General features: G+C 44.0%; 1 protein-coding gene across 1 annotated transcript in view; it reads left to right on the top strand.

Annotated features, from left to right (window-relative positions):
* Positions 1–24,269, top strand: part of LOC120996158 (electroneutral sodium bicarbonate exchanger 1) — a 247,924-nt gene that overhangs the window by 206,426 nt on the left and 17,229 nt on the right. The window contains exons 14-20 of the mRNA XM_040425910.1: positions 2,555–2,800; positions 3,910–4,015; positions 6,314–6,475; positions 11,819–11,932; positions 13,828–13,989; positions 17,947–18,198; positions 19,910–19,978. Coding sequence (XP_040281844.1) covers positions 2,555–2,800; positions 3,910–4,015; positions 6,314–6,475; positions 11,819–11,932; positions 13,828–13,989; positions 17,947–18,198; positions 19,910–19,978 — 1,111 coding nt within the window. The remainder of the gene's footprint in view (positions 1–2,554; positions 2,801–3,909; positions 4,016–6,313; positions 6,476–11,818; positions 11,933–13,827; positions 13,990–17,946; positions 18,199–19,909; positions 19,979–24,269) is intronic.

Raw genomic sequence — 24,269 nt, 5'->3', positions numbered from 1 at the left:
TCTTTGATTAACAAATATGTTTTCTTCCTGAAATATAGACAGGGGTGGACTGGGAACTTAAAGTGGCCCTGGAAAAAAAAAACTAAAAGTGGCCCCATGATGTAAAGACAAGAGAAGTGTAAAGGGCCAGCAATACCATATTGTAGAGCATAATACCACCCTAGCAGAACCAAATACCACAGTACAGCACAAAATACCACCCCAGCAGAACGACTTAAAGGGAATCTGTCACCTATTTTGACCATATAAAACTGTTAACATAGCAATGTGCAATAAAGTACCTTCATCCCTGCATGTGTCTTCTTTCTTTTATTCAACTTTTCATTTAGATAAAAAAGCGATTTTTCTGATATGCTAATTAAGCCTCAAGGTGCCCAGAGGGGCGTTATTACTCTCCTCTAGTGCCCAGTAACGCCCCCCTGCAGTGCCCAGCCAGCCTTTCCTCCAAGCCCTGCACGCCTCTTAATAAATAAATTTACTCCCATATCCTTGCTGAACGGAGCCGCCCCCTCCACTACGTCATGTAATATATTCACCCCACCATCCTTGCTTCCTCCTTTCTTGGCCTCCGAAATCCCGCGCAGCCGCAGTATCGCTGACTGCCTGCGCCTGTACGATACTCCAGCTCCTGAGGCAACAGTGCTCTGATTACGTCACTGGGCTCGGCGCATGCCCAGTGACACTATTGAGGCTGTTGCACTCAGGAGCCGGAGTATCGTACAGGCGCAGGCAGTCAGCGATACCGCGGCTGCACGGGATTTCAGAGGCCAAGAAAGGAGGACGCAAGGATGGTGGGGTGAATATATTACATGACGTAGTGGAGGGGGCGGCGCCATTTGGCAAGGATGTGGGAGTAAATTTATTTCTGAGGAGGCGTGCTGGGCTTGGAAGAAAGGCGAGCTGGCACTGCTGGGGGGCGTTACTTGGCACTTGAGGAGAGTATTAATGCCCCTCTATCTGGGCACCTTGAGGCTTAATTAGCATATCAGTTGTTTTTTTTTATCTAAATGAAAAGTTGAATAAAAGAAAGAAGACACATGCAGGGATGAAGGTACTTTATTGCACATTGCTATGTTAACAGTTTTATATGCTCAAAATAGGTGACAGATTCCCTTTAAATGACAAAAATACGTTGTCTCAAAAGGCAGGAAATGCTCAACCCCAAATTCAGTTGTGCATTTATGCCCGGGGGAGCAGATACTGTGCTTGTTGTCTGTTGCTAAGGGCGATCCCCAGCAAAAAATGCATACAATGGAGGTTGCCCGCAGCAGACCACAAGTGCCACAGAGACATTCTACACCAAATGGTAAAATGTGTGGATGTGGAATGATATATGGAATAAATAGTTCTAAGAATAGGTGCACTGCTATGGTGGATGCAAACAGTAACATCTGACTAAACCCTCACACTGATGTTAAAAATGAGAATTTAGCCAATATATCCTTATATTAAGGACATACCTGAGCCCGCGCACCACGCCAAGGTTTATTAAATGACACGGGACCTAACGCTAAACCTACCTGTACCGTATGGGTAGTACCAGGATCCAGTGGGCAAATTACAGCAGCGTAAGGTCTGACTCACAGCACAGCTCCCAGTTCCCTCCAGTGTGACAAAAATACGTGGTAAAAAATAATTCATACAGTGGAGGAGGCTCTCTCCCCCCCTCCCCCTCCCAGCATAAATGCAGCATTTCCTGCCTTTTGAAAGCACATATTTTTGTCATTTAAATCATATATTTATATGTGGAGGTGTATAAACTCCAATCTAAATGCGCCTTGATTACCATCCATATGCAGCATTTAGGAGCATCTGTGAGGCCTGCAACATATCAGCCAGCCATGGGTGGGACTCTAAGCCTCCTCCCATTGTATGTGTGGTTAGTCACACTGGAGGGAACTGGGAGCTGTTTGCTGTGAGTCGGACCTTACGCTGCTGTAATTTGCCCACTGACTCCTGGTACTACCCATACGGTACAGGTAGGTTTAGCGTTAGGTCCTGTGCCACTTGAGAAACCTTGGCGTGGTGCGCGGGCTCAGGCCTATCTGATCGTTATGTCAGCAGCTGGAGCCCATGAGGAGGGTCCAGGTGCCCACTGTGTATCCGTCCACTGAGAAATTTTCCTGTAGGGTCTATGGCCAGTCTGCCCCTGAATACAGAAGTCGTATATACCTGACTTCCATTTGATATTTTTACCTGCAAATATCCACATGTGGATCGATGCTTTTTATGAGCTGATCACACAAGTTCATTTATAGTCTTTTATGTCTTTAATAGAATAATCCATTGTTTGTTATGTGAAAAGATCACAGCAAAGTACAGGACCATTCATTATGTTAGAGGCGAGCACAGGCATCATAACAAAACCGCCTTTGAAGGTGAAACTTCAGTTGAATTGAATAGAAAGCCACTGTAAATTGAAGAGCTTTAATGCCACTTTCTTCCAGCCGTGTGCTGTAGAGCATGTCTGTCTTTAATAATTATTTTCACCCTTCTAGCCGGCGCTACCTCCCTCTTCCCATATTAATGGTTGTCTGTCTCGCTTCTTTTCTAGAGAATATGAACTGTCATATCTATCACTGAGAGCGTGCATTGGGCTGTGGACGGCTTTCCTCTGCATTGTCCTGGTTGCCACTGATGCCAGCTCTTTGGTTTGTTACATTACGCGTTTTACAGAAGAAGCATTTGCCTCACTGATTTGTATTATTTTTATCTATGAAGCCATAGAGAAGCTGATACATCTGGGGGAGACATATCCTGTTCACATGCACAGTCAACTGGACAAGCTAACTCTTTATTAGTAAGTTTACTGGCAATGTATGTATCTCATGTTAGGGTCCATTCACACGTCCGTAAGCGTTTTGTGGATCCGCAAAACACGGACACCGGAAATGTGCGTTCCGCATTTCGCGGACCACACATCGCCGGCACTATAATAGAAAATGCCTTTTCTTGTCCGCAGTTGTGGACAAGAATAGAACATGTTCTATTTTTTTTTCGGGAACGGAATTGCGGATCCGGAAATGCGGATGCGGACAGCACAATGGGTCCGCAAAATCCGGAACGGAACCGGAAAAAATTGCAAATGTGTGAATTGACCATTAGGGGTAGGAAAATGGAGACACAGACAGAATTGTCCACTGCTGCAAGCTCCTCACAAACAATTATTTTTTTTATTAATTACCACTCAGTCTGTATTTTTTATTTTATAAATTATAAATCTTTGGCTGTACGCTACATCCTCTAGGAGAAGCTAATGTGTCTTCATATATACAGCTAGTAATGAACTGCATGGGAGCAATTTGTATGCATCGAGCTCCCACTATTGGCTGATTCACTCCATGACACGACCCCTCATTAGTCACTAGTCCTGCCCCTGCGGTACCTATGCCACTCTAAGTGAGGCTTTAGGAGGATTGTGATTTAAGGGGGACATATTTGAATGTAGCGTCATTTCAAAATGCATATTGTGTCCGCAAATTTGGGAGATACGTAAAGTCGTTCACCTAATGGTGTGTGGCCAACAAACATGTCTTCTTTTAAGATGGAATGTGTGAAAGATATCATAAAAGTATATATTAGGGTGCACCTTTTACAAAGGAGATGTTTGGGCTCCTGGTATACAGACTGATGTCCTCTGCACATGTTTGGATGCTGGTGTGTAAGTACTGTCCTCAAAGATATCTGTATAGGGCTGTATTCACCTACATGCCGGTGACGTATCCTGGGAAAATCAGTTAGTGTACCTTCATGTACGTAGGCGATGTGGGAGCTCAAGTTGAACAACCCTTTGAGAAAATAATGTGAGATATGATTGAACTGAGTTTTTGAGTATTTTAATCAAATTGATCGATTGATTGCTAAATATTTCCGACAGAATATAAAAATTCCTCTGTTTATTCTGTTTAGCTGTAAATGTGCTGCCCCAGAAGCGCCATCCAACAACACAATACGCTTTTGGAGGAATAATAACATCAGCCTCTCTGAAGATGACTGGGCCAACCTCACAGTTAGTGTAAGTACATGAAATAGTATCATGCGAAACTTGCTACAGGTTTTATAACAGTATATTAGCACTTGAGGGATGATAGTTCATCTACATAGAGACTTATCAATGACACATCTCATCTCACAGCTCCATAGATACAATGGCCATGATTAAAGTGAATGTGTCATCAGAAAATGGCCTATTTAAATATTTTTAAAGAATTTTTGGTGATGCTCTTTTTTTTATTTTTTTTCATGGTACTAATTAAGAAAAATCCTAAAATCCTGCAGTTTTTGCACTGGCCACTATGCTTAATAATAGGTGGTACAGATGACTTTTCAGCAGACATCTCATTGCTGTGCTGCTGACAGTGCAGACAGGATTACAATCACAGATATCTATGCCGGCTTGTTTCCACTTCCCTGCCGGTTCCCATTATAGACCATTGTGTCTGGTGGTCAAGCAGTACTATGCTGAGAGAACTCAGGGCCCATGCTCTAATACCATAGTGGGCTTCGAAATATCCAGGAAAAACGAAACATTTAGCTGCCCTTGAAGCCAATAACTTACCACTAGGGTCTATATTTTTGATTCAAAACTAGTTAAAGAGGTTGTCTCATCTCGCCATTACTAATACGAGATGAGACACAGTTACGACCACCTCTCAGCTGGGAAATAGTAGAGCGTCCAGCGCTTGCTGCTTCAGTAGCTCCCATTGCGGTGCATGAGAGTTACCGAAACAGCATAGCACAGCAGGCTATGCTGTTTCTTAGTTAGGGATATAGCATGGCTTGTTGTGCTACACTGTTTCCGTAGCTCTCATGCAAACTTTATTGATGATATAGCAGTTAAGCCTCAAGAATAATTTCCCTTGGTGGGCCGAAGGCCCCCAGTCCAACACTGAATATGAGCGTAAACTCTCAACCTAAATCTTCAAAATGTTAAATTGAAATTAAATTGACTATATATGCAGCATTGTGTTTTCCTATTAAGGCCTCTTTCACACTAGCGTTGTCCGGATCCGGCGTGTACTCCACTTGCCGGAATTACACGCCGGATCCGGAAAAACGCAAGTGTACTGAAAGCATTTGAAGACGGAACCGTCTTCCAAATGCTTTCAGTGTTACTATGGCAGCCAGGACGCTATTAAAGTCCTGGTTGCCATAGTAGGAGCGGGGAGCGGGGGAGCGGTATACTTACAGTCCGTGCGGCTCCCGGGGCGCTCCAGAATGACGTCAGAGCGCCCCATGCGCATGGATGACGTGTCCATGTGATCACATGATCCATGCGCTTGGGGCGCCCTGACGTCACTCTGGAGCGCCCCGGGAGCCGCACGGACGGTTAGTATGCTGCTCCCCCGCTCCCCACTACACTTTACCATGGCTGCCAGGACTTTAGCGTCCCGGCAGCCATGGTAACCACTCTGAAAAAGCTAAATGTCGGCTCCGGCAATGCGCCGAAACGACGTTTAGCTTAAGGCCAGATCCGGATCAATGCCTTTCAATGGGCATTAATTCCGGATCCGGCCTTGCGGCAAGTGTTCCGGATTTTTGGCCGGAGCAAAAAGCGCAGCATGCTGCAGTATTTTCTCCGGCCAAAAAACGTTCCGTTCCGGAACTGAAGACATCCTGATGCATCCTGAACGGATTTATCTCCATTCAGAATGCATGGGGATAATCCTGATCAGGATTCTTCCGGCATAGAGCCCCGACGACGGAACTCTATGCCGGAAGACAAGAACGCAGGTGTGAAAGAGCCCTAAAGGGGTTGTTTCACCTTGTCACTTCTGCTCTTCAGTCCAGGACTTTCGGCACTCTAGGGGAGTGGTACCTGCTAGTGGTGCACTCCCGAGGCTGCTAATGACTCAGGAGAACAATAGAAGCCTCAGGGGAGCACTGTGGTTGCTTCACTTACATGCGGCCGTCTTTTATTCTCGTGAACTGCTCCCAGGTTACTTCCATTGCCGGGGGCGCCTCACAGTATATGAGTTTTCCGGGACTGGAGGGATCTACTGCACATGAATGCTTGTATCCGCCGCTCCCACGATCCCGGCCACCACTGAAGCTGGCCATTAAAACCAACTGAACCAACTAACCCCCGACAAAAAGCAGTCTATAAAGGACTACAAAACGCCACAGGAGAGGAGGCAATATTGTCTAAAGAAGTATATTAGTAAGTCATTTATTATAGGGTTCTGTTTAACATATATATTAATGCTCCAAGTGAGACAACCCCTTTAATCTCCCTTACCCTCCTCCTAAAATCTAGACTTTAAGAAGGGACTGGCTTGTTCAAGAGCTCTCATTCTTATATTTTACTTTTAAGAATTGTAAAATGATGCAAGGAGAGTTTGTGGGACCTGCCTGCGGACACCATGGGCCTTACACTCCAGATGTCCTCTTCTGGTGCTGCATCCTGTTTTTCACTACGTTTGCACTGTCCGGCACATTGAAAACCTTTAAAACGAGTCGCTACTTTCCTACCAAGGTAAGTTGTGTGGAAACTGTGCTGTGTTACACCATAGGAGAGTAGTGCTCAACTTGTGTGAACTGAAACGTCTTCTGATTTTATGATTAGATGAAAACCTATGACTCTTAGGCTGGGTTCACGTGGCACTCCCAGTTTGGCTTTCCAAAAAATGGAACCTATATTTTAAGCATATTTTATGCTTATTTATGCAAATTTAGATTAGCTTGTAAATGTCAAAAAAAAAAAAAAAAAAAGTCTAAAATAACGGATCTCAGATGGAAATGGCTAAAACGGATGCCAAAATCCATTTTTTTGCTTTATTTTTCTGTTCTCCTGACAGATCAGAAGAACGGAAAAATAAACAGTAGCCTCAGGATAGGTCATCAGTATCTGATCGGTGGGGGTCTGACACCAGGGACCCCTGCTGATCAGCTGTTTGAGAAGGTACTGGCACTACTGTGAGCGCCATGGCCTTCTCGCAGCTTACCAAGCACAGCGCCGTACATTGTTTAGTAGCTGTGCTTGGTATCGTACTTAGCCTCATTAACTTCTGTGGGGTTGAGCGTGATACCAAGCACAGCTGCTATACAATGTATAGCACTGTGCTTCGTAAGCTGCGAGAAGGCCACGACGCTCACAGGAGTGCCGGTACCTTCTTAAACAGCCGATCAGCGGGGGTCTCTGGTGTCAGACCCCCACCGATCAGATACTGATGACCTATCCTGAGGATAGGTCATCAGTAGACTTGAGCGAATCAAGCTTCGAATCATAGATCCAGTCGATCTGCAAAACATGGATACTGACTGTGTGCCTTCCGCATTTTGCAGAACGGAACGGCCCGCTCAAGATGGAACTGTCCTATCCTTCTCTGTAATGTGGACAATAATAGGACATGTTCTATTTTTTGGGGAAACGGCCATGTGAACATACGGACACGGAATGCACACAGAGTCATTTCTGTTTTTTGCGGCCCCATTGAAGTGAATGTTTTTGCATACGGGCCGCAACTTTGCGTCAAAATGTAATTTTTCATAAAAAAAATGGATATTAGTGGATAAAGGTGTAATCCAGGCAGAAAGTTTTATGGACCACACCTCTTAAAAACAACTCTTCATCAAGTGCAGAGTTCATACATACCACTGAAGTTACATACACATATATCTTCATAAAATCACAAGAACTGGAAAGATCAGAAATCTGGCTTTAAGCTGGAATTTTTATTTTTTTAAGTAGCAACCTATAGCCTGATGTTTGCAGTTGCCTACCTTGACAACCATGTCCACCTTCATTTAAGGCCTCTTGAACCTTGTGCATTGGGGACCGCAATTTGCTGGGACGGATCGAGACCCATTCAACTTGAATGGGTCCGTGATCTGTCCGCACCACAAAAAAATAGAACAAGTTCTATTTTTTTTTTGCGGTGAGGAGGCACAGACAGAAACCCCACGATAGCACTCTGTAGTGCTTCCGTGGGGTTCCAATCCGTGCTTCCGTTCCGCATCTCCATGATTGGGATCCGCAAAACACGGACACCGGCAATGTGCGTTCCGCAATTTGTGGACCGCACATCACCGGCACTATAATAGAAAATGCCTAATCTTGTCCGCAATTGCGGACAAGAATAGGACATGTTCTATTTTTTTGCAGAAACGAAAGTGCGGATGCGAAATGCAGATCCGGAAATGCGAATGCGGACAGCACATAGTGTGCCATTCGCATCTTTTCCGTCCCCATGGGAAATTAATGGGTCCGCACCTGTTCCGCAAAATTGTGGAAAAGATGCCCACCCATTTTGCAGACGTGTGAATGGAGCCTAAAGCCTCATGCACACGACCGTATTTTTTGGCGGTCCGCAAAACGGGGTTCCGTTTTTCCGTCATCCGTGACCGTTTTTTCGTCCGTGGGTCTTCCTTGATTTTTGGAGGATCCACGGACATGAAAAAAAAGTCGTTTTGGTGTCCGCCTGGCCGTGCGGAGCCAAACGGATCCGTCCTGAATTACAATGCAAGTCAATGGGGACGGATCCGTTTGACATTGACACAATATGGTGCAATTTCAAACGGCTCCGTCCCCATTGACTTTCAATGTAAAGTCAGGAGTTAATATACCATCGGATCGGAGTTTTCTCCAATCCGATGGTATATTTTAACTTGAAGCGTCCCCATCACCATGGGAACGCCTCTATGTTAGAATATACCGTCGGATTTGAGTTACATCGTGAAACTCAAATCCGACAGTATATTCTAACACAGAGGCGTTCCCATAGTGATGGGGACGCTTCAGGTTAGAATATACTAAAAGAACTGTGTACATGACTGCCCCCTGCTGCCTGGCAGGTGCTGCCAGGCAGCAGGGGGCAGCCCCCCCCCCCTGTAGTTAACACATTGGTGGCCAGTGCGGCCGCCCCCCCCCCCCTCCCCTGTAGTTAACACATTGGTGGCCAGTGGGCCCCCCTCCCTCCCCTGTAGTTAACTCGTTGGTGGCCAGTGGGCCCCCCCTCCCTCCCCTGTAGTTAACTCGTTGGTAGCAAGTGTCCCCCCCTCCCTCCCCTGTAGTTAACTCATTGGTGGCCAGTGGGCCCTCTCCCCTCCCTCCCCCTCCTAATTAAAATCTCCCCCCTATCATTGGTGGCAGCGGAGAGTACCGATCGGAGTCCCAGTTTAATCGCTGGGGCTCCGATCGGTAACCATGGCAACCAGGACGCTACTGCAGTCCCGGTTGCCATGGTTACTTAGCAATTTGTAGAACCATTATACTTACCTGCGAGCTGCGATTCCTGCGTCCGGCCGGGAGCTCCTCCTACTGGTAAGTGACAGGTCTGTGCGGCGCATTGCTTAATGACCTGTCACTTACCAGTAGGAGGAGCTCCCGGCCGGACGCAGAGATCGCAGCTCGCAGGTAAGTATAATGGTTCTACAAATTGCTAAGTAACCATGGCAACCGGGACAGCAGTAGCGTCCTGGTTGCCATGGTTACCGATCGGAGCCCCAGCGATTAAACTGGGACTCCGATCGGTACTCTCCGCTGCCACCAATGATAGGGGGGAGATTTTAATTAGGAGGGGGAGGGAGGGGAGAAGGCCCACTGGCCACCAACGAGTTAACTACAGGGGAGGGAGGGGGGGGCCATTGGCCACCAACGAGTTAACTACAGGGGAGGGCCGGCCGCACTGGCCACCAATGTGTTAACTACAGGGGGGGGGGGAACTGCCCCCTGCTGCCTGGCAGCGCCTGCCAGGCAACAGGGGGCAGTCATGTACACAGTTCTTTTAGTATATTCTAACCTGAAGCGTCCCCATCACCATGGGAACGCCACTGTGTTAGAATATACTGTCGGTTCTGAGTTTTCACGAAGTGAAAACTCAGCTATGAAAAAGCTTTTATGCAGACGGATCTTCGGATCCATCTGTATAAAAACTAACCTACGGCCACGGATCACGGACACGGATGCCAATCTTGTGTGCATCCGTGTTCTTTCACGGACCCATTGACTTAAATGGGTCCGTGAACCGCTGTCCGTCAAAAAAATAGGACAGGTCATATTTTTTTGACGGACAGGAAACACGGATCACGGTCTCGGCTGCAAAACGGTCCATTTTCCGATTTTTCCACGGACCCATTGAAAGTCAATGGGTCCGCGAAAAAAAAAACGGAAAACGGCACAACGGCCACGGATGCACACAACGGTCGTGTGCATGAGGCCTAAATGTAATATATTAAGGTGTGAAAATCTTGTATATACATCAACAAGAGCTTGTGCTCTTAACACTGGAACAGAAGTCATGCAATATTTGGAAGTCATCCACATATGTGTAAAAGTGTATGCTGTGCACGGCAAACATCTTCTTAGTTACCAAAATCTACATTTTCTGAGAGTGCAAAGCATGCAGTGTACACAAAAATATAACCTAATAATTAATACAACTACCTTCATGCAACTTTGCAGCAAACAATGATTATTAGCAAGCGAGAGGTCATGGTGTTATTAGGCACAAAAAGAAGTTCCTGTATTTCCTGTATTACACCTGTCTGAAAAGCATCTGAATACTTCTGTTTTTTTTTCCTTTAAAAACCTCCCCGAAACTACGGTAATTGAAAACTATTATGGAAACGTCAATGTGTGAAATTGTCTCTTCTGACTGATTGACTGATAGCATTTTTTTTCCATCTGTCAGAAATATATTAGATTCCTCACTAGTGATAGTTGTTATGGTTATTACTCCAGCATATAACAGGTGTCACTACAGAAGCAGTCTATATATTTTACTCTATAGGGGCAGTGTATAATGTAAACTTTATTGATGATTGTGTGTTTGGTGCAACTTAATTGGCGCTGTTATTGGGACGCTAGTAAACGTCATAGTCAGTGCGTCAATAGATGGCCTAATTAGGCGCAGAGCGGCGATTAGATGAGCAAGCACTCATCTTCTTACTACCTTTCTGGGGGGAAAAAGTCAATCAGAGAGCAAGCATGCTGTTTGTTTGATGGGGGTTAATAACATGCATGTTATCCTCCTTCTGGGACCATGTACAATCACACAGGGAGAGAGAAGGTCCATGTCTCTCTCCCTGTATAGCCTTTCTGCACACCCCCACTGCCCCCCACCTCCTTCACACTGGCTGACATCTCGGCCTGCTGAAGGGAGGGGGGCTGCTTTCTGATGGCATATCTCTGGCTTTATAACAGTTGGAGATTCTCGTCAAGATGTGTTTTAAAGCTAACAATCTCAGCTTTAAAATAAGACCTAACTACGATATATTTAAAGTTAGAGCACTTAGAGATCAGGTTGGGACCTGATTCTAAAACAAGACCAGGCTTAAATCTCTAGCCGTTACACAGCCTGAGATCCAGTGGTATGTCCTTGGCTACTGAATTGCCACCCTGCCAGGACAAATGAGATACTTTCTTGGCAGGGAAAGGGTTAATCCAATTGCATATGAGCTGTTACGTGCACTGAGGGTGGGTCCAAGCCATTCTGCGCACCCTTGCTCCTCCTTCCTCTGCCAGCTCAAGGAGGAGACGGGGGGGCTTGCAGGGAAAGGAGGAAGAGCAAGGGTGGACCGAATGGCTTTGGTCTGCCCTCAGTGCACTAAACCATTCATTTGCATTAAAATCACCTTTTCTCCAGAATGAAGCAGTGGATCGCTAAGTGAGACGTATAATTACATTTAGTCGACTTAGCCCTACAAGGCATTGTTCCTGGTTTAACAGTGAATTTCCTGGTGACAGACCCTTTAAACAAAATCACTGGTACCTACAGCCCTGCTCTAGCACCACAGATTAAGCATTGTGAAGCCATGTTCTATTTTGCCCTCACATATTTTGCTCCAGTATCATAATAATGTACATTTTTATACTCAGGTGCGATCAATGGTGAGTGACTTTGCAGTGTTTCTCACAATCCTGTCCATGGTGATTATGGATTATTTAATTGGCGTGCCCTCACCAAAGCTTCAAGTTCCAAATGAATTTAAGGTAATTTTTTGCCTCCTTCACTCTAGTTCAGAGGCTAATGTTTCAGCTACATCTGTTTAGAGAATTAAAAAAGAAAGTGTGATCTATTTTCTTTCTGGCACATCGGGAGGTGATATCCGGCTGGGTTTACATTATGTTTCGACCATCTGTCAAATAAGGTTTCTATGGGGTAGGCGTTTGGAAGAGAGCCATGTGTTTCACAAAGTTCCCTTTGGACATTGTGTTTTTTATTGTTTTTTATGAGACAGAAAATTGACACATTATTCTGCCCTGTTGAATGGAGAAGAATACAATTTGTTGCATCTATTTCACTATTTTTTCAGTCTACGTTTTGTGAACCCAGCCTTATATTCAGACCTGTAGTGCCAACCTCCATTTAGGCTGTTGACTTTTTGTGTTCCGTCATTGCTGTTACTCATTTATTTCAGACTATGTATTATTAAAGGGGTCCTCCTAGTTAAATAACTCCGGCAGCCCCTGTAAATGTCCTAAAATGAATCTTTTTCTCCCCTGATGCTTCCAGCAGTGCGCTCTGGTCCTCTCTGCTGATGACCTTATGGGAGTGTAAAATAAAAAACAAAGACAATATGAAAAATAATTTTAAAAAAAGCCACCACACTGCAGCTTCTAGCAACCAAACTCATACATCCTATATATCAAAATGACCTTTATGGAAAGATAATTTTTGTCCCTTCTTTAACTAAAATAAATTACACAAATAAAGCCTGGTGTATTACTGCAAATCTTTACATAATCAAACAGAAAAAACAACAACAATTGTTAAAGAAGTTCTGCAAGACTATAACAGACCTCACAGAGTGGCCTACCCATGGTGGTTATCATACTTACCTGGTCCCAGACGCTGGGTTTGATCTCCATCTCCAGTTCTTTTTCTCCCAGCTGAAATTATCATCTTGTTAATGGGGGGGCACCAATATCTTGTTGATGGGGGGCACGTGAGGGCTGCAGCCAGTGAAGCAGGAAGATGAAGAGCCGCCCATGGAGCGTTGGAGATCGAACACAGCGGCGGGGCCACCACCATAGTTTAGCCGCTCTGTGAGGACTTTTATAGTCTTAGATAACCCCTTTAAGACTTTCAAAGATGCGCTTACTAAAATAAAAAAACGGAAACTGCCTGGTTTGGAAAAGGGATAAATGGCCTAGTCTAGAACTGGTTAAATGCAAACATCAGTTAGGGTACTTTCACACTAGCGTTTTTCTTTTCCGGCATAGAGTTCCGTCACAGGGGCTCTATACCGGAAAAGAACTGATCAGGCATATCCCCATGCATTCTGAATGGAGAGTAATCCGTTCAGGATGTCTTTAGTTCAGTAGTTTTGACTGATCAGGCAAAAGATAAAACCGTAGCATGCTACGGTTTTATCTCCGGCAAAAAAAAAACAGAAGACTTGCCTGAATGCCATAGGAATGTATTAGTGCCGGATCCGGCATTCAAAATACCGGAATGCCGGATCCGGCCTGCGCATGCACAGACCGGTAAAAATGTGAAAAAAAATACAAGACGGATCCGTCTGTCCGCATGACAAGCTGAGAGACGGATCCGTTCTTGCAATGCATTTGTATGACGGATCCGCATCCGGATCCGTCTCACAAATGCTTTCAGTCACATCCAAATCGATGGAACTGCCCGCCGGATCACACTGCCGCAAGTGTGAAAGTAGCCTTAATTGCAACTTCCCCTAAGCTTTGTTGCTAATATATACTACATGTAAAATATATCTACTATATATAAATTATACAAATGTGTTCACTTCCCTGGAAATCCCACAGAAATTCTAGAAGTTTACTCATTTTTACATTTCTAACATGTAGAGTAGTGGTGTATAGCAATGAAAAACACATTCATTCTGTTATATATTTTTTTTTTATTAAAGCCAACCAGAGATGACAGAGGATGGTTTGTAAATCCTATTGGAGACAACCCCTGGTGGACCGTGTTCCCTACAGTAATCCCTGCCCTCTTGTGCACCATTTTGATATTTATGGACCAACAGATAACTGCTGTCATTATCAACAGGAAGGAACATAAACTCAAGGTAATGCATGCCTTTCTACTTTTATTTATTTATTTTTTCAAAATATTTTTTGATTTTACTTTTTAACATAATAAACAATATTAACATATACAATATCGTATCTGCTAGTTGTTGACAATCAAGCTTCATATGAAACAATGTACAGTTTTAAAACAAAATAGATTTCCCTTTGAGTCTGTTACTTTAAAATACAGAGAACAATGTGTAAACGAACATTTCCTTTGTCAGAACTATCATGTTCTTTTATACCAACTCTCTAGGTGCTTCCTTTTTTTTTTATTTCCCTAAAGTACCTTTGAGCTCTTCTAATAAGTACCATCGGGTATGTCTAAAGGGACCCACCAGCTGTTTTCTCTCCCTGTCTTCACAATAACAGATAATAAATGATTTCTTAAAAAAAAAAAAACATTTTGTCTGGTTTTCTTTATCATTAGTTGCTAGTAATTGTTCTATCCACAATATTTTTTTTTGTGGTCAGAATTACCTGTTTAGAATTTGGGAGTTGTGGAAGTAACCAGTTACCTAATATGCATTTATTTGCCGCCATGATAATGATATGTCCTATGGGAGGCAGATGGGTGACTTTGCCTGTTGTAGAGCTGGACCTTTTACTGCAGGAATGAAACAATGCAATTTTGCAGTCTTTGGGACCCATAAGATTGCTTGACCTTTTAATTATTGCATGAGTGTAATCCCAAAAGGCTTTCAATTGTTTACAGCTCCAAAGCCCATGGTACAAATCAGATTTTTGTTCTTGACATTTTGGGCATTGGGTTTGCCTGTTTGGCATAAGGGCTGATGGAGGCAAATTAAATGCATAGATTGGCCTATGCCTGATTTTTTATGGGGTTTCCCTCCAATTTTCAAATAGGATATGTTTTCTAAAGTCTGTCCACCCACTAACTATCTCTCTTCCCACCTCCTCCTCATCCAATTGCTTTGCCCAACTTGTATAAATGGAATGGATGTTCCCTGAGAGCAGCTTGGTTCTAATGAAGGAATACAAATGTGATATGGAGTATCTGTCATTGGAAGTAAGGAGAGTATCAAAAGCATTCAAGGGAGCCTCTCTGACAATATCTGATAGCTTTGACCTACAATAATGCATTATTAGCTGGTTGGTAGAGGTTATATTTTTCACATATTTCTTAAAGTGTTAGTCATCTTGGTTCTTGATCATGAATCAAGTGCTCTACTCTGTTTATTCCTTAATCTTTCCAGCTTTGGAATAAATGACTCATTTTTCCCGGTTGGAATTCTGGCGAACCCAACAAGGGGAGAGGTTTAGAACATTGATAAGAAAGATTAAATAGTTTACGTGTTGTTTTCCATGTAATAAGGGTATCTCTGAGAAGGGTGGAACGTTTTATCTTTGGTGGGAGATTGGAAAATTGAGACTCTACCAAAGCCATCAGATCCCATGGACTTTCCATATCCTTTTCTAATGGTAGATTGGAGTAGTAGTTGGTGTTTCTTTTCCAATCCAAAATATGACGTAATAAACATGCTATATTATATCCCCTCACATTTGGAAAATGTACTCTACCCTCTGCTTTAGGTCTCATAGGTTTGTCTAGAGCTATTCTGGGCCTCCGTCCCGACCATATAAATGAGACGAAATGTGAATTTAATGCAATTGCATCTTTGTGTTTTATCAGTACTGGTATCGTTTGTAGGGGGTACAAAAGTCTAGCAAAGCATGACATTTTGACTAAGTGACACCACCCCACCAAGTTGAGTGGAAGTTTAGCCCACCTTTTCAAGTCAGAGAATATCCTTTCTAGTATGGGTTTGTAGTTTAAGTTGTACAAAGAGACAGGGGATCGGCCTATCTTTATCCCCAGATATTTAATATAGTCGCTTGGTGATGCTCTGCTATAAGATTTGTGTATCAAGGTACTTCTGCCTGTGTTGCCACTTAGATCTAACATTTCACACTTGGATAGGTTTACTTTATACCCCGAGTATGTACCAAATTCTGTCAATGCAGAGAATATTTTAGGGATGTGTGTGGTCGGGTAACCCAAAAATAAAATGATATCGTCAGCAAATAGTGCTAACCTAACTTCTTGATCTCCCACCTTAATACCTTTGAATATTTCTGATATTTGGAGATATCGGGATAAGGGTTCAATAGCTAAATTGAATAACAAGGGTGATAAGGGGCATCCCTGTCTTGTACCTTTTTGCAGTTCGAAGGGCGATGACAAATATCCACCTGTGTGAACCCTTGCCTGAGGATGCCTGTGAATATGGCTAAGTAACTTTCGAAAGGGGCCCTCAAACCCCATCTTGTCCAACACTGACCCTAGCCAGTTCCATTTGACGTTATCGAAAGCTTTTTCCGCATCCAACATCAACAAAGCTGGTGTCTCTCCCTGGTGGGGCCAGTGCTGAACCCTGTCTAGAACTGCCAAAATCGTTCGGATATTTCTCACAGCTGCTCTACCCTGAGTAAAACCCACCTGCACAGGGCTAATTAGTAATGGCATAAAGTTTCCTAATCTGTCGGCCATAATCTTTGACAGAATCTTTGCGTCTACATTTATTAATGATAGGCCGAGAGGAGCTTGGATGCAGATCATTTTTACCCGGATTGAGCAGGAGTTTAATGTATGCTAAGAAGGACGACTGTGGAAGACCTCCATATCCCAAGGCAGAGTTAAATACCCTAGTTAGAGTATTCCCTATTTGCTCTTATAAGATTTTATAAAATTCCCCCGTTAACCCATCTGGGCCTGGTGCTTTGCATGTTTTTTTGTGACCCAATGGCTTCCAGCACCTCTTTCCGTCACTGGGGAATTCAGAAAAGATAATTGTTCATTTGACACCTTAGGGATGTGTATCTGGTCTAGTATTGTGGTTTGCGGTATGGGGTGATTTGTATCAGCTTATAGGTTTTTGTACAAATTTTTATTCTGGGGGTCTGTAGGTATATCACCCTTTTCATCAGTTAACGCCCCTATATGGGTAGCTGGAGGCTTATCCTTAGAAAGGCCTGCTAGTAATCCTCCCGATTTATTGCCAGGTCTGCAAAGGGTGGCCTCCCATTCTTTTCTATAGAAACTCTCTTTCTCTGCTGCCCATCGGTTAAAGGCTTGTTGGGCCTCTTTCCAATCTTGGAGGTGTTGAGATGAAGGGGATCTTATGTAACTGGCATATGCGCATCCCAGTTTCTGGCTAGTCTGTTTGTATTTATTCCACATTTCCTTTTTCCTTCCTGCTACATAAGGAATGATCCTGCCCCTCAGGACAGCCTTTGCAGTGTCCCAGAACAGACTGATATTGTCTCTGTGGCCCATATTATCTATGTCATATTCCCCCCCACCATCATCTCAAGAGTGAAGCAAAATCCTCATCTCTGGCTAGATGGGTTGGAAACCTCCATATAATATCACTGCCCTTTCTTTGAGTTTCTGCCATTGTCAGTACTAATGGGGCATGGTCAGATATACCTATATCTTGTAGTTTTGCTGAAATGACCCTGGACAGCAGGGGATTTTGTACAAGCATATAATCAATCCTGGACCAGGAGACGTGAGCATGTGAATGGAACGAGTATTCCCTTCCCTCTGGATGTAAGTATCTCCATGTGTCTGCTAGTCTCGTGGAGTCTATAAATGAGCCCAGTGTATTTTCGTGCCTTATTTATACTTTTATATTGGTTGGGTTGTGGTGCTTTCATTTACTTGGTGCTGATTTTGAGTAACTCAGATTTTACTTGCTTTAAGGGCTCATGCACTAGAGTGTATTACGGCTCTGTACAGTCTCCAAGTTACTTCTATGTGGCCCAATCATACATCTGTATACCTCGGAATCATACCCTAGAAACCTGGTGGATGCAGGACCCAGTACATTTAACACCAGAGATAATACTGGTCTACTAAATAAAGTATGTACTGCTATATTTTGCTCTACAGTACTCAAAAAGAGTAATAAATAATTTCAATTTTGCAGAAAGGATGCGGCTACCACTTGGATCTGCTGATGGTGGGGCTGATGCTCGGAATCTGCTCTATCATGGGATTACCTTGGTTTGTCGCCGCTACTGTCCTCTCCATCACCCATGTCAATAGTCTTAAGTTGGAATCTGAGTGTTCGGCTCCAGGGGAACAGCCCAAATTTCTTGGCATCCGGGAGCAGAGAGTGACCGGCCTGATGATCTTTGTGCTTATGGGTTGCTCTGTGTTTATGACTACAGTGTTGAAGGTATGTAACTGAGTAGAGCAGTGTATGCATGTGCGTTCTTCCACTTCTTGCACAGGTTTGCTTTAAGCTCTCTGGTTTCTTTCCATATGCTAAAAACATACTGGATGGTTTATTAGCTTACTATGAAATAGGCCTGAGTGTATAATGTGGGAGTTGTATTCATTGGATTGTGTTAAATGCATCAAAGCATGAATATATAATACTTTCACAAGGAAAGCTACCACGCTAAAAGGTCTTACTATTGAGCATGATAATATAAGAATGATAAAACAAAAGTTATATTGTATGTATTTTTCTGATGCAATAAATATTCACCGAAAACCTGCATATTGATTTGCAAATGAATATGCCTCAAATTCACAGCTTGAGTATAAAATGGTCCTTATGGGCCCCTTCGTAAACGTTACTCAAGCTGAAAAAGTTAAAGGGGTGTTCCCACCATTAAAAGTGATGGCATATTGCTAGGAGATGCAAATTCTTCCTGAACAGCAGGGGTCTTACTTGCTGGATGCACCACCAATCCTCACAATGAAGGGGAAGAGGGCTGCTGTGTAGGAAAAGGTGAAGGAACCTCTGTCTTTTCATTCTAGGAATTCCCTAGAGTCATTTCACTCTTGGTAAGGTACATTGAATATAGTATAGTAATGCGGTGTCCTGACTTTATATTGTTACCAATATTGTAAATAAATGATAATGCATCGAGACAAATTCTCAAAATGCTCGTATTACATTTGTGTTAAATTGACCCCTTAGGCTAGGACTACAAACAGATTTTTTTTTTTGTGAAATTTTCCCACTTTAAGGGCTGTTTCACATGAGTCTATTGCGGGAAGCATGATCCTCCGTCCTGGACTTGCAGGAGCGCACTATAGTGATTTATAATGCTATGTGCCTCTGCTTGACCTTACAGACACAGAATCCTAGTGACATAAAGCTGTCAGTATGATCCTGTAGAAATAAGGTCAAGTAAAAGCACACAGCTTTATAACTCGGTATAATGCCGTGCGCTCCTGCAAGTCCAGAACGGAGGATCACACTCGCACATGGAGCATGATTCCCGAAATTGACTCCCTCATGTGAAACAGCCCTAAAAGGGTTGTCCAGGATTTTTGTATTGATTTCATCTATCTTATAGATAGGTCATCAATATCTAATCGGCGGGAGTTCTGTTCTGAAGTAGCTCCACTGCCAGAACTACACAGCTCGGTCCATTGTGTAGTGGACGAAGCTGGTTACTGCAGTCTTGCACCCATTCACTTTGATGGGAGCAGCGTCGCAGTAACCAGCTCTGACTGCAGAACAGCGTGCAGATGTCTGACCCCACTGTTCTGATATTGGTAGCCTAGCCTCTGGATGGGCCATCAATATAAAAATCCTGGACAATCCCTTAAAGTGACATTTGTTATCCACGGCTCAGGACTCCCCAGTGCAGAGAGCTGCTAAATAAGACTTGGCCTGACCATGTGTTGGTCACTAAGTTATTTGTTAGGTCTGGTGGTAGCAGCAGAGATGTGTGGTCTGTTGGACCTACCTCCACCGATATCAGCTGATTGTCGGAGGGTTTGTTATTTTTGTATAAGTATTCGCTCATTGGAAATATCTAATAATGCCGTGTTTTGTTGTATAATAAAGAAACATAATGAATAATATTTTTCAGTGGTTGGAAAAATGACCTAATCTTTGTTTTACATGATGTTTCTTTTTTCTCCAGTTTATACCGATGCCAGTACTCTACGGAGTATTTCTGTATATGGGGGTCTCTTCTTTAAGAGGCATTCAGGTAAATATACTTTGTTTATAACTAGCAAAAATAAGCTGTTTAAAGGGAATCCGTCGTTCACCTCTACTATATGTAAGCAGTGCCGTCCGTCTAATAGCATTTCAACCATACCTTTGTTAGCTTTATCTGTACTTTCGAACTCCAGAAAATGCACTTTATTTGGTATGCAAATACAGTTCAAATTGCCGAACAGGGCGCCACCGAGAGCCCAGAACCGCCTCCTCCAAGTGCCCAAAACTGCCTCTTCATTTCTAATTGGCTTTCCACTTGGCCCCTCTTCTTAGATGTCACTATTTTCCTTCCACCTCGGAGGAAGGTCATATGTGCTATATCTACAGTGAGTCTGATGCCCACTACATGGAAGGCAGGGTGCGGGCAGATCCACGTTCTACTTCTGAGCAAGTTTTCAATGTGATTGACATCTAAGATGAGGGGTAGAGTGGAAAGTGCAGGGGGAGGTAGAAATAAAGAGGTGGTCCTGGGTGCTTGTGAGAGGTGGAACAATGCTCGCAATACAGAGATCCACTTTAAATTCAGTCCATCGTAGTTGGCTTTTTATATGGAAGATTGATGGCTTTAATGTCTGGACGGGCCTCCCTGTCTATTAAACACGCAAGAACCACAATAATACAGATACATTATTCCTTTGAGCAGAGCTTCATGAAAAAGCAAAGGTCAGCAGAGGGTACATTGTGAATCTCTTTGTGGAGGTATCAGTTTAAATAATTAACTCAGCTGGCATTTCTGCCAACTCTCTTCAGAGTTCTTTACCCTGATGTATTCTGCCAGGCTGCGTGCCAGCACACATACATTACTGCGGTTCACAGGAGCTCATGAGGCAGTACCTTCCGTCTTTATTGGAGAAAAGCTGCGGAAGATTGGCAGACTATTATTCCCCTCCTGCAGATAAATAATAATGCTCCCAGGTGCCTGAGTAATTGCCTGGGAAGCCTCCGGTGAGATGCCTTATGTTCTACCTACCTGTGGCAGCTGCCAGTGCCGAGTGGTGTGCAACAATCAGAGCTGAGGGCAGCGGATTCCCATGGGTTCACAGTTAGGAAGACATCATATCCAGTAACTGTATGTGACATTACTGGGACTGCGCTGCCCTACCAGACACAGACTGCGGGGAAGAGTAGCACTGCTGAAGAAAACAGCCATACGACGGCACTATAGAAAATATAAATGATAAAAATATACGTTTTTTACATTTCAAAAAATATTCAGTCTCAAGATATTAAAGGGGTTGTATCATCTCAGACATTGGAGGCATATTGTTCATTGTCTGATAGGTGCGGGTCTCAGCTCTGGGACCTGTACCTATCTATAGAACAGAGCATGCAAAGTGAAGGAGGGCGTACCATGCATGTGTGACTTCTCTCCATTCATTCGCGTGCAGCGCGCTTGGTTATTTCCGGCTGTACTATTGAAATGAATGGAGAGTGCAAGCGCGGCCACCGCTCCATTCACTTGCATGGGCTGACAGAAATAGTCGTGCCAGCGGGGCCACGTCCTAGCGATATGCTTTCAATTTCTGAGATGATTTCATCCCTTTAAACCTGTTATTAAGAAATCCCTAAAAAGCAGGGGCGGACTGGGTATAGACCCTACAGGGAAATTTCCCAGTGGGCAGATGCACAGGGGGGGGCCATCCAAGCCCTCCTCACACCCCTGGCCAGGGACATGATCTAATGCTCTCAGTATTAATAATGCTAGTAGCATCAGTTACTTATGCACCTGGCCAATGTGCGCAGGTGCCCCTCTGAATTCTTTCTCAGGACGGTGGTACAGTTGAATGCTGCAGTGGGGCAGCAGTATTTTGTGCTGCACTGTGGTATTTTGTTCTGCTGGGGCGGTATTTTGTTCTGCACTGTGGTATTGCTGGCCCCACCTATCCCTGTTGGCCCTGCCTACTTGTGTTGCCCCACTTTCTTTCAGCTTGGACCCACCTACAATGTGGGGCTACTTTAAGTCAGGGCTCGACAAATCCCAGGCGCCAGGTCGCCATGGCGACCAGGAATTTAGTCCTGGCGCTTGGGTATTTGTCAGCCCGTTTTCAAAGGTGCCCGGGCGATGTGTGCGGAGCTGCCGTTCTGTCCGGAGGCAGCACCGTGTGAACAGCTCCTCAGTCAGTGAGTCACAGCACACAGAGAGCGAGACGCTGGCAGCAGGGAGGGGAGGGGCTCGGGAGGAGTGTAATCTGATCCTAGAGTGGAAGCTGCTTCTGGCAGCCCCTCCCCTCCCCGCCCACCAACCAATCAGAGCTGAGGCAAGGTAAGCACTAGCAGCTCTGAGTCACTGACACAAGTACAGGAGGGAGTCTAGAAAGAATCGAATGAGTCTCCGGTTAAAAGAATCTAAAGATCCGATTAGTTAGAGACTCATTTCATTCTTTGAGTTAAAAGAACAGGTTACACTGAGGCTGTCGGCTGATGCTTTTGTTGCAGCAGTGATAAGATTAAGGGACAGGAGCAGAGAGATAAGAGAAGTGACAGGACAGAGTTTAGATTACAGGTTTAATTAACCCTTTAGGATCAAATTGGCTTCTCAAGGAGATATATATGTTAAAGGCATCCCTTCTGTCTCATTCAGTAGCTATATAACTATAAGGCTACTTTCACACTTGCGGCAGGATGGATCCGGCAGGCTGTTCACCCTGTCGGATCCGTCCTTCCGCTGTTTCGCCGGACCACCGCTCCGTCCCCATTGACTATAATGGGGGCAGTGCTCTGGCGCAGCACGGCAGTGCATGGTGAAAGGCCGCCGGACTAAAAGTACTGCATGTCCAACTTTTTAGTCCGGCGGCCTCTCACCGCGAACTGCCGTGCTGCGCCGAAGCTCCACCCCCGTCCCCATTATAGTCAATAGGGTCCGGGGACGGAGCGGCGGTATATGTAACATGGTATACAGCATTATTGGGGGGCTCTATGGAAAAGTGGGGGGGGGGGGGGAGCACTATGGGGGCACCTACTGGGGGCTTTATGACGCGGCTCCGCCTGGCTCCTAACTTTTTTAGCTGGCTCCTAGATTCCAAGGAAATTTGTCAAGCCCTGCTTTAAGTTCTTCCTCGGCTAAAGGGGTATTCCTGTTCCAGCAAATAAATGTTATTAAGGTTATAACTTTTTCCATTATACTTTCTGCATCAGTTACTTGTGGGCTTCAACATCTCTGCTTGCTGGTTTTCCATGGGAACTTTAATTTAATCTGTCCTGTAATGGACACACATGTACACAGCTTAGGAGACACAGCTCTGATAATGCACTTGACCTGGACAGGTTTATAGCCCCAAAAATGCCACACCATGACCAAGTCTGATTATCACTACCATACTATTACTGTGCAAACAGCAATTACCACCATACTCTGACGATATATTGTTAGCTATCAGCTTGACATAAGTGTTTGCAGGCAATATAAGTGATTACAGTACAGTTATAGCCAATGCCTTACAGTTGACGTCTCTGATTGGAGTTGTTCACTTTACCTGCCTTTTCCATCTGGTTCGGACCACTATGACGACTTCTTCCAGTCAAGTCGTTTGTCTTGTATTTTCCCCAACCTACACAAACTCCCCATAAAACTCATACCCCAAATTCTGGACCTGTTGCTTCCCCATCCTCCTCATTACTGTACCTACTCAAAAATCGTTCCATACAGACAGCACCTGGAAAACACGTGGAATGAACTGGAAATTCTAGCGCACAGCAACTAATCACAATGCAGCTTTCATTTTTCCACAGCAGTTTAAGGCTGGGTTTACATTACGTTTTTGTCTTACTTTTAACGTATATAAAAAAAACTATTTATGTTAAACGGATACCATACATCCGTCTCCATAGAGTTCTATGGTCACCAGGATGGAAAAATGTAGTGTATTACTCTTTTGTAACCTTTTTTATATTACATGTACGTTAAAAGTAGGGCAAAAACGTGATGTAAACTGAGCCTAAGATTTGAAACCGGAGCTCTTATTAGTTGTTGTGGGTAACGAGGCCTGTCTGACATGTTAAGGAATCATTCTCTTTATATACATTATTACACGCAAAGATACATACATATATTTTGGATTTTACAAAGTAGTGACACATATCATAAAATAGAAAGCTGGTGTGGATAATGGTTACCAAACCAGATATACTGCATAGAGGAGAAAACAGAAACACATACACACCCAACTATAAGAAGGGGCAGATATATTATACGAATATAAAATAACCTAATTAAATCTAATACTAGTCTTGTACTCTAATTGCTCAGTGTTGTCCCAACCAGAAGAGGCAGGATCTGCAGC

The sequence above is a fragment of the Bufo bufo genome, chromosome 3, assembly GCF_905171765.1.
Source record: "Bufo bufo chromosome 3, aBufBuf1.1, whole genome shotgun sequence".
In the NCBI taxonomy this organism is placed as follows: Eukaryota; Metazoa; Chordata; class Amphibia; order Anura; family Bufonidae; genus Bufo; species Bufo bufo.
Note: the sequence above shows the minus strand (reverse complement) of the source record. Positions and strands in the feature narration are given on the sequence as shown.